Source organism: Nannobrachium achirus (genome assembly GCF_963921795.1).
Source record: "Nannobrachium achirus genome assembly, chromosome: 11".
NCBI lineage: Eukaryota > Metazoa > Chordata > Actinopteri > Myctophiformes > Myctophidae > Nannobrachium > Nannobrachium achirus.
In genome coordinates, this window is record NC_137820.1 from 31,901,785 (window position 1) to 31,913,880 (window position 12,096).

Sequence of the window (12,096 nt, forward strand, 5' to 3'; positions counted from 1 at the left end):
CTTTTGCAAGCTTTGAAAACAACCAGCAATTAACGGGTTAACTGTTGTAGACGGGACACAAGGCGGGGGTTCATGAAATAATGGTCATCAATTGGCTCTGAGAGGTTTTGTGGAAATGCAACTCAAGCAGCAAACCTACAAATGCCCAATGTGACGCGGATAGACGCATTGTGAGCTTGAACATATAAGAAATGCATCAGCACAACTGTGCAATCAAACCTACCAGAAAGACCACATTGGTCTGCTGGTACAAGGCCCTGGCCACGCTGATGCGCTGTTTCTGTCCACCCGAGAGAATGATACCCTGGAGAGGAAGAGGAGAGAGGAAGGAAGGTGATCTGAATGTTCTGCATGGAGCCAACACATACTGTACTCACCATCTAAAGAACATAGGAAAGGAGACTACTGCCTATCGATTGCATATCACATCCGCTAAGAGACGCACTGTAACACGACCAGTGTACTAGGGCATTCACAAATTCAGTGATTGGGTCTGAATATCGATTATAATGGTGTAAAAAATCTATAAAAAACTAAACATTTCCACGCTGTAAGGCCAGTAAGGGACAAGATGACCCCCGGCCACTTTCATTATCACTGAATACACCTTTAAGTACAAGAGGCGAACATTGTGAAAATAGCCGCTGCGAGGTGTTGTGAGCATGTAGATCGGCTATTTTCACAATATTTATCTGCGGAACCGAGTCAAATTAAATGTAATACCTACAATTCCAAGTGCTTGTCAGGGTGGGTGTCCCCAGTTCAAATATGTTTATTTTGGGGGTCACGTCACAGCCTAAAAAGGTTTGAGAACCTCGGCTGGTATAGAGCATTGACAAATTCATCCACCAGGGGCATTGACAACTCATTCTTATGACTTCCCATCTAGCCAAGCTTTATAAACTATATATTTTTTAAAGAGAAAACGATATAAAAAAAAAAAAAAAAGCGAATATTCGACTTCGGTGAACAGTATTCAATAACATCTTGACATTGAATATTCAAATATTTGGTGAATGCCCTACTGTACTCACCATCTAAAGAACATAGGGAAGGAGACTACTGCCTATCGATTGCATATCGCATCCGCTAAGAGACGCACTGTAACACGACCAGTGTACTGACTGAACAAGGTCAGCCTGCTCGCCTGTATAGGCATTGTACTCTGCAAATAAGTCAAAGTGTCCCCCGTAGCTGAGTGAGACTCAGCTAGAACCACAAGAGAAACCTCAAATATCTCAACAACCAAAAAAAAAACAAGGTTACTTACAATCCGTGCATGGCAAGGATGCCCCGTAACCAACTAAACCAGTGGTTCTCAACCTGTGGGTCGGGGCCCCCAGGGGGGTCCCCAAAATATTTTGGGGGGTCCCCAGATGATTAACTTAATGTGCAACATTGTTTTCTCACTCAACAGTAAAAAAACGACATAAAGTTTAAGTGACAATTTAAGGACTTTTTTAATGCGTTGCGCAGGCATTGTGAGCAGGTAGATCTGCTATTTTCACAATAGAACCGTGTTATACAAAATGTAATGCCTCAACTCTTAGTGCTCGTCAGGCTGGGGGTCCCCAAAAATATGATTATTTTGGGGGTCGCGGCCTGAAAAGGTTGAGAACCATTGAACTAAACAAATGACGGTAGATACTGGTGATACTAACCCGCTCCCCAATCTCTGTCTGGTCTCCTTGTGGAAGAATGTCGATGTCGGGTTGAAGGGAACAGGCATCGATGACAGCCATGTACCTGGACAGTGAATACAAACAGATCAGCAAGGTCAGGAAGTAGCAGACAGAAAGTAACTAAGCATATTGTCTAGAAACGACAATGGCAGTTATGCCCAGTGGCGGAAAATGTACTAAATCTGCTGCTACAGTATCTGCTGTGAGTTAAGATGAGAATAATGTCCAGAGGGTGTGTTAATTGCTTATTTATAATTGCACAGCATAATTCTTGAAAATAAATAAATCAATACCCACTGACGCTACAGTTGAACCGAGACATCTACTGTGAATGATGATGTACTGCTTTGGAAATAAATCAAGCTCTATCTGCGGGTGTTATTTTGAATGATGGGGACCTGGAGGTTTTAGGGTCACAAGTTCAACACTGGATGAATAAACACGGAATGAATAAAGAGACTGTGAAGAGATAAAGGCAAAACACCAGGGGATGAGATCAAGAGGGGAAGGGGAAGGGCGGCAGTTGCGAGACAAGATAGAAGAGAGAGCAGGCAAACACCCCCCTTTTACAAAAGATAGAAAGACCTTTATAGATCCTGCAGGGGAAATTCATTTCTTCAGTTCATGGCAGTACGGCAGTTATGCAACACAGAACACAGAAAGGAGATACAGCAAGGAGAAAACAGAAATAACACTAATAAAAAGAGTTAGCCGGTAAGGCGACGCAAGGCAGTTTTATTTGTGCAGCACATTTGCACAACAAGGCAATTCAGTGTGCTTTACACAGAACATCAAGCAAGGAAAGAAATATTATAAAATGACATTAGGAGGACGCATAAAACAAAATAAGTAGAAATGTATAGAGTTACACTGCAGAAGAGAAAAATAGAAATAACTCAATCAAAGGCAGCGCCAAACAGAAAGGTCTTTAGATTGTTTTAAAAGAAATACGAGTGGCAACAGACCTGCAGGTAGTAATATACGTTACTGATATCAAAAAATGCACAGCACACCGGTCCATATGAGGTGCCAGCCAACAAACACTATATAAAAAAGGAGTATAGCTGCACACTTGCCGATGCAAACTTTTGTATTAATAGGACAGACAAGCTGCCTTCTTTGTTCGTCCGGGTCATTACCCTAAGGCAGCTTGTCTTTTTTATATAGTAATATCCTTTAAAGATCCATCCCCAAGTCCGCTGCGCTGTTACTAAGACTGCTAAGCTAAGGGGCACTGGAACCAATCCACATCCAACCATGAAAGGTTGCGTTGTATCTTGGGAATGGACTTATTCTGTGTAAAATGACATATTTAGCCATGTATACATGCCCCCAACCACTGAGATAAGAATCTCTAAAACAATAGAAAGAAGTAAATGAATTTTTTTTTAAACACTCATCTTTTATATTATTTAATTACAATCTAAAATATGAACCCTTGTTGTAAAAAACTACTGAGTTAAACAAAACTACTGATAACATACCTGCACATTTCCACATCAACCTAGATGTATCAACCTAGATATCTATACAACAAGCTGTCTATACTTTTCACTGGAGGCTAATACCCTGGAAATATTCACATTGACATTGCATGCATGACATTGTGCTGTTTTTTTCATTCTCCACATAGCTGACGTGCTGCCCGTAGAGTGCTTTAAATCACATGTTACACTGATTGGCCTCTTTTGCCATCAAGGGCCAGATGCTACTACGACACTATGGCATATCCGAAGTCCGACTAGTACTAGAGGTTTTCAAATATTTTATTTGCAAGGACCCACTTAGCTCTGAGAACCAAATGGACCCGTAAGGGTCCATTTGTACACTCTTACAATATTTATTGTATATTATTGTATTTTTGTATGTCTGTGGCAAAAAATGCATTTTGACCCAATGTTTCAAGCTACATTTGCCAGTAGATTATTGGATTATAACTGCTTTTTAGCTGAGCAACCAGCCATAGACATGCTTTGCACACACATGTTGCTGACTGACTGACTAACTGACTGACTGACAGATAAAACTGACAGACTGATTTACTCTGATACCACATGGCAAATCTGTGGCTTTATAGCTTGAAATAGCACTGGCCTCCCATGTAAAGCACTTCTAAATTACATTGCTATAATTAATATCTCATAGTGAATCTAATCTCATCCGAATGCAACTGTGTCCAACAGCACATTCTCACCGCTGGACCGTTGTTCCATCTGCCCAGAGCAGTGTTGTGGGGCATTAACAACTTTTTTTTCTAAGTCGACTCGACTCAGTAAAATGTTGAGTTGAAGTCGACTTTATCGTTTGACGACGTCATCACATCACACATGACCCCCCAATTATTTTGGGGGGTCCCCAGATGATTGAATGTGCAACACAATGTGCAACATTGTTTTCTCACACAACTGTAAACAAACCAACATAAAGTTTAAGTGTATAGAGGGTATCTATGACAAATTAAACATTGTCCAAATTGTCAAATATATAGAGGCAGAAATTGTGAAAATAGCAGATCTACATGCTCACAACGCCTCGCGATCATGTAGATCTGCTATTTTCACAATATAACCATGTTATACCAAATGTAATGTAGCACTGTAATATTGGATCATTCCGTCCTTGACAATAAGCAATCCCACTGTTTGAATGCTGTACACACAAACATGGAGCAAAAATAATGATAGAGAAAAATACAAAGGATCTTTTTTTTTCCAACTTCGACTTTCGACTTTCTCTGGTGGAAGTTGACTTGTGTAACGAAGTCGACTTGTCGACTTTTTTCGTTAATGCCCTCGATGCTGAATAAAAAGAAACAGTAGAATGGTTTTAGGATGGGTTTGACATCGTCTCACCTGGTCTTGATCAGTGGCATCTCAAAGGTGATGTTCTCCACCAGGCTGGCATTCAGCAGCCAGGGCTTCTGGGAAGCGTAGGCCACAGACCCCCTCTTCCTGTTAGGGGGGTCAGACCAAAAAAAAGAAACCTTATACCTCCATATTTCTTTTCATGTTCTACCAGATGTTGTAGATCTGCTATCGTCGCTATGCCAAATGTAGGGTGGCCAGGTTGAAAGCGTTTAAGTCTGTCTGTGGATTTGATCAATATTCAACCGATAAGTATTAACAACAGCTTAATAATAACTACAATGGATCCATTGGAACACAGGTTTTAATTTCGTGAAAAGTGACGGTTTTGGACACACAAGCGACAATACATGACATCTCCATTCTCCATCCATATACACAGATAAGCTGGGCTGGCCTTGATTGCTTTGTGCATGTTTTATGCATGACGCTAAAGCCATAGTTAAAGTCTTTCTGCATGAATTGGAGTCCCTGTCCTGTGTCAACATATTCTGCCCCGACTGCTGTCACAGTATATACCGATTATGGTGCTTATATTATGCACTTGTGTTACCCCCAGATACCGCTAATGACGCACAAACAAGTGATACAGCCCATGTTTGACATGGCTCAGATGTTGAAAATGAGAGTGGCATATTTGTTAAATTGATACCGGTTGCGTAGTGCATAATCTCACAGATAAGCGTGGCATTGCTACTCTGTTGCGCTCCGTCTCTGTTGATATAACTGCACAGTGGCCATCTGGCTTGAAGAGTGGTGTGTGTTTTGTGTGTGTGCGCGCGTGTGTGTGTTCACCTGATATCTCCTTCACCAGCTGCATCCTTGTCGGTGGGACTGCACACACGCGCACGCACGCACACACGCACACGCACACGCACACGCACACACACACACACACACACACACACACACACACACACACACACACACACACACACACACACACACACGCACACACGCACACACAAAAGGTCAGACAGATGATAGATCATTAAGTAATTAGCAACTTAAACCATATACTCAGATGACCAGGGTTCCATATTTGGTTTACTCCATTCCACCATGTGAAATTCAAGCACTCAAGTAAATGTACTTTATTACTCTCCAGTCCACCACTGCCTTAAAATAACACAACCCTAACAGGTACCCCTCCAACAACATGTGCCGGTGGTGACCTCAGCATGAAGCCACGCGCAGTGTGACGCCAGGGGTGTCGCACCAAATTCTGGGCCCTGGGTACAAGGGTTCACTTCAATTATTTTGTGCTTTAACTATTGAAAAATAGCAGATATACAAGCTCACAGCGCGGCACAGAGTAAGCCGCGCTGTGAGCTTGTAGATCTGCTATTTTTTGAAAAATCGTGAAAACTTGTGCAAGTCTTTGAATATTTCAAATCCTTCTAAGGTTATGTCAGTGGTGCTCAAACTCTTTGACATGAAGGACCCCCAAAATGATATGTATTCGGCCACGGACCCCGTTCTCAAAATATTTAGGTCCAGGGACCTCCCCAGAAACAAAATTTTAGTTACAAATGTCGGCTTAAAATACATATATATTCAAAGATTTGCACACAATTTCACAACTTTAAAAAAAAGTTTGGGCCCTGGTAACTCTGTCCCACATTGTGACGCCCCTGTATGACGCACTGAGTCCCCTTCAGACCTGAGAGCCGCTGCTGACAGCCAGATTAGCATGTCAGCACAGCGTCTGAGTGGCTGTCACAATATGGTCACATGTTCATCTGACCACTGTCCACTGGTCACAAAACAACCAGGGTGCATTTTGGCACTTGCCCGAGAATGTACAGTAGCCTACGCACGCACGCACACACGCACGCACACACACACACACACACACACACACACATAGCGTCACTTAGAAATGTGTAAACTTGTCTATTAAACGGTGTGTTTGTTTGTTTGTTTGATAAAATATTAACTAGTTGAACTAGGTGACTATTTGAGAGGGGACTGGAATGTCTAGCCAATGTTACTGATGCGACACACACAACAGTGCATGCTGCTCTCCTGACTGGTAATGATAAGTGAGTAACGTACTCTTGTCAACCACTACAGAAAATACATTTATAGCTTTCTGCATTTTCTTGTAATGCTCTAAATATCAGTTTGTGACTAACTAAATTATTCATCTGTAACTGTCAGAGCACTCATTATTGTATGTACATACCTTTCATCTGCCTCACAGTCCGAGCTTGGCAAGCTGCAGAAAATAAAAGGGAGACATTTGAAATTAGTTCTGTTCCTATCAATTTTAGAATTGTGATTTCATCCTCGATTTAGTTCATTAAAGTTCATTTCAAATAAGATTAAAACATTCATTTTTCACTATCACCTCATTGGTTATTCATAACTTTGCACATGCACTGTAGAGGATGATATGTTTTGCCACCTCATTAATCAGTGAACCACCAAAGTATTACAGTCCTCTTCAGGTCACAGAGGGCATTAAGGCTGTGTCACAGGAGAGAACATTACAGGCCATAATGTCCTCTCCTGTAACACAGCATCAATGTCCTCAAAACGGTATACAACATACCCTAATGATAAGGTAATTCTGTAAGAACAGTATTCATCGGCCAGTAGTGAAATTTAGTTAGAAATGCTAATATTAAAGCGAAGCAAAACAGGTTTGCACCCAATAATAATATAACTGGTTTTAAGGTATTTTGATGATGTAATTCAATTAAATCTTTAGTGCAGACTCAAGGTCCATATCACAAAACCACATGACAAGAATAAGGTAGTACAGCTACACCAATACGCTAATAATGATTTGTGTACTGTGTAAAATACCGTCTGTTCTTGGACACAATTAAGGACTGAAAACCTCTCTCTTCCTCTCTCTTGGAATCCGGTTCTTGTTCTTCAATAAACTAGACCCTAGAGAAAACTTCGCCACTGCCAAGCATCCGTCACCCTGTGACTGAAATCTATAGCAGGATACCGAGCACAGATGTCATTCTTGTCTGCTCCAAAGTAATTCCAGACACTCGCCTACTTTACATGCACCTAATATTTACAAGAGAGGGGTGAAACAGGAGGGGCTATATAGCAGTGGTTCCAAAACATTTTAGCCTGTGACACAAAAGAGAAATTAGACATTCGCCCCGGGACCCAAACTAGTGAAAAAAGCAGATCTACAAGCTCACAACGCGTTGCCTCGCGCGTGAGCTTTGTCTATTTTTGACTAGTACTTAAACATTTTGTTTTCTAATTTATAATCTAATATACCTGTATATACCAGTAAGACTCCCTAATCGGGAGATAAGCGACCGTTGGTCGCTTATCTCCACAAATAGGCCAAAAGTTTGTTTTACCAGCCCATACTTGGGCATGGACGACTTATATCTCCATATACGGAGATGGCCATATATGGAGATACGATGACATCACAGAGTCCACAGCTGATGATGTGGCGTGATGTCATACAATACACAAACAAGCCCTATATAAAGGGGCAATTCTCACCAGGGAAGAGAGCATTGCCTGGAATGTTGAATCTCCATATATGGAGATAACCTACGCATCACACAAAGTCTGACCTCACCAGCCCATACTTGGGCATGGACGACTTATATCTCCATATACGGAGATGGCCATATATGGAGATACGATGACATCACAGAGTCCACAGCTGATGATGTGGCGTGATGTCATACAATAAACAAACAAGCCCTATATACTGATGCGATACGATGACATCACAGAGTCCACAGCTGATGATGTGGCGTGATGTCATACAATAAACAAACAAGCCCTATATACTGATGCGGAGATATGAGCAGGGCAAAGGTGTGACGTGTGACGTGTGACCGACCGACCGACCGACCGACGGACGGACGGCCGGTGGAGGTTTTCATAGTAAACTGCTCCCTGACGGTCGCAACCAGTAAGACTCCCTAATCGGGAGATAAGCGACCGTTGGTCGCTTATCTCCACAAATAGGCCAAAAGTTTGTTTTACCAATTATTACACTCTATGTGAACATTTACATCAACAAATCCCAAGTACTATGCAGAACGACCCATTTCAAGTTTTTAATGTACAACAATATTTAGAAAATAGGTCTACAAGCTCACAATGCTACGCATTGTCCTCGTCCCATATATTCCCATAGGTTATATGGAGATCTCAGTGTTTGTCAGTCCTTGTTCATTTATGCCCATATATGGACATCTCTATATCTACTGTAACAGTCCTTGTCCCTTTATGCCCGGAGATCTCTTAACTGTAAGTCCTTGTCCCTTTTATGCCCATATATGGATATTCTTGATGTCATCAGTATATGAACATATATGGGCTTTCTGATATGCCCATATATGGAGATCTCTTAACTGTAAGCCCTTGTCCCTTTTATGCCCATATATGGATATCCCTGATGTCATCCGTATATGCCCATATATGGGCTTTCTAATATGCCCATATATGGAGATCTCTGTATCTCCATATATGGGTATAAAAGGATACTTCAGGTCTGACATCAGGTTTGTTTATATTGGGTTGCTAGGTTTGACATCACAAACTCCATGGGCCATCTGACCTAGAAATCTATATTTGGGCATAGATGACTCATCGTGACCTCATCATGATTTCAATCGCTATAAAAGGACTCTCAGTGACATACACTCTCCACAGATAAAGCAGTCAACCAGCGTACCAGTCAACCCATTCTTTGATTACTTTGTACAACTAGATTAACTTTTCAATGGCATCCCCACTGGAATTGACCGAAATGTACGACAGACAATGCCGGTCTTATACCAGGAAAGAAGCATTTCTTCGACTCAGACCTTATCGCCAGGGTTGGCTTATAGCAGCTGTCGGTAGATAATGCCGGTCTTATATAAGGGTCATTTGTGTACGGTGTGATTTGCCATGGTTACTCATTGAAGTTGAATCTCCATATATGGAGATAACCTACGCATCACACTAAGTCTGACCTCACCAGCCCATATTTGGGCATGAGCAACTTATGTCTCCATATATGGAGATATGATGACATCACACAGTCCTCAGCCGATGATGTGGCGTGATGTCATACAATACACAAACAAGCCCAGATATGAGCAGGGCAAAGGTGTGACGTGTGTCGTGTGACCGACCGACCGACCGACCGACCGACGGACGGACGGACGGCCGGTGGAGGTTTTGATACTAAACTGCGACCTTACGGTCGCAATAATCTAATTTATTTCTAATTTATGGAGTTTCTTAGATTTTTCTTTTATTCACTCATGAAATTATAAAAATCATCGCATGGCTGACGGTTGTGACTGTGAGTAGGAGTTTGAAGTTGACACACACCCATTTGTGCACACTAATTTGTTCATTTGTATACAATGCTTTTCACAAGGACCAATCCACACTACAGTCAGACTCATCAGACAGGGAACTACAGAGAGACAGTGGCAAACAATGAGTTACTATGAGTAACTCAGTAATGTAATGAGGGATTTAACACACAGAAAGCAACACCATTCAACTCAGTTCAAATACAGGCTATTAAGTATCAACAGCCTCCATTGTAACCTTGAATACACAATAATACTCACATTAAAGCTACTATACGATCTCTAGTTGTATGTCCATTGTCTCCCTCCCCTGACAGCGAGAGGTCATTGCAATGATGTCCAAACTACAATGAAGATGGTGTCTTCTTCAAATAACCAGGGTCGTCGTTTCTCAACGGAAGAGTAGGGAGACCATCTCAAGCCAAAGCATAGATAGGCCTACTGTATACCAGATAGATGTATACCGGTATGTACCAGTGGTGCCTGGAAAGCGGACTTTAAACAGATGACGGACTGTGCACTAACTTTTAAAAGTAACAATGCATGTGATGTGGTCATTAATTATTGTTTTGATAGTTGTATAAACTGCATGAATGAATGAAAAATCCAAAACAAGAGTAACAACAAGAATATTTTGGATTCTTCCTCCGCATCTCACTTTGAAAAATTCCCCTCCAAGTGTCCCATTAAATACTTTATGAGGACGGAGTCTAAAATGACAGCCCATTAGTCTTTGTTATATGATAAGTGTATGGATAAGTGCCAGCAAGACAATGATTTCCTTTACAATTACATCTTGCATCGCGACGGTGTCATGTTTTTGTATAGTAACAAATGGGGAGGACGAACGGGGAGTACTAATTACTAATTTTAAGTAAGGCTTACAATTAGTAAGCCTTACTAATTGTAAGGCTTACAATTAGTAAAAGATTCTAATTAGCCACAACGGAGGTGCCAAATTCTCTGCGGTTCTCATTAATGGCCTATCAGTGTGTCTCTATTTCTTATCCTGTTGGTTGTGGAAACATTAACACCAGCTCACTTCCTCGGTTACCTGCCAGATTGTTACCTGCCTTTTGTTCAAAGAGCCAGTTCCGTCGCAGTTTCACTCTCGTTTTCCCTGCATGGCATAATCTTCGAGACAAGCATATTGTCGTTGTCGGGTGGAAACCTCGTATCTCCAAGTTTCAAATGTGTACGTTCTTTCGCAAAGCAAAGCCCTGCTTCGTCATACAAGGCCGTCACACAAAAGTAGTGCAAACAGCAGATCTACAAGCACACAACGCCTCGCGGTGCGAGGCGTTGTGTGCTTGTAGATCGGCTGTTTTCACTAGTTTAAATCATTTTTTAAATGATAAACGCAAAACAAACGGTTTTGGACATACAAGGTTTTCACCCGACAACGACGATATGCTACTGGCAGGATCAACCAGGTAGGCCTCCCGTTCCACCCGGACCGCTGGCGTAGCAGCCCAGGCTGCTAATGCCGCCTGCCAGCGTGTCACAGGTTCGACTCCCGACCCTGACGACCTGTGCTGTGTTTCACTCCCCTCCCTCTCTCTCTCCCCATTTCCTGTCATTAATAAGTAATCTTACAATAAAGGCAGATTTTTATAAATTTTTAGTTAGTAAAAGATTCAGGTCAGGGTTAGGTTATATCTTATATAAGTTATATGTAAGGTTTTGGGGTTAGAGTTGGATACGCTGTGAATCTAGCAGGTGAGTCTGAACTTTGTTGAGACTTTGTATGCCAAATTCCAATAATGATGCTAAAGCACACCCTTGAGTGTAATATCGCTATTTTACAACAGTCACCATAAAAAATAAAACATATCGTCAAAATGTATTCATATTGTGGGGCGTTTCACTCTCAAAATAACAACCCTTTTGCAAGTGTTATCTCTGTTTGCTTGGAAATACATGAGGTCTGACGGAGACAATAACCCCGGTTCTGATGTAGTCAGAAATGAGGTGCTTGCGCCGATTTCTGCAAGCATCACTTTAGTGCCAATAATGACAGTAAAGCACAACCTTGAGTTCAGTGTAATATTGCAGTTATACAACGGCCACCATCAAAATAAAACACACAATCAAAATGTATTCATATCGTGGGGGTAATTCGCTCTCGAAATAACAACCCTTTTGCAAGTATTATCTCTGTTTCCTTGGAATTACATGGGGTGTGACAGACAATTACCCTGTTTACTCAGCCAGCCCAGGTGAACACATTGAGATTGC

General features: G+C 41.6%; 1 protein-coding gene across 1 annotated transcript in view; it reads right to left on the minus strand.

Annotated features, from left to right (window-relative positions):
* The window catches only part of abcc8 (ATP-binding cassette, sub-family C (CFTR/MRP), member 8), a gene marked incomplete at its 5' end in the record, with an annotated part of 122,126 nt that overhangs the window by 39,957 nt on the left and 70,073 nt on the right, over positions 1-12,096 (minus strand). The window contains 5 exons of the mRNA XM_080737275.1: positions 224-304; positions 1,662-1,746; positions 4,535-4,633; positions 5,342-5,380; positions 6,735-6,767. Of these exons, the coding sequence (XP_080593401.1) occupies positions 224-304; positions 1,662-1,746; positions 4,535-4,633; positions 5,342-5,380; positions 6,735-6,767 (337 nt within the window). The remainder of the gene's footprint in view (positions 1-223; positions 305-1,661; positions 1,747-4,534; positions 4,634-5,341; positions 5,381-6,734; positions 6,768-12,096) is intronic.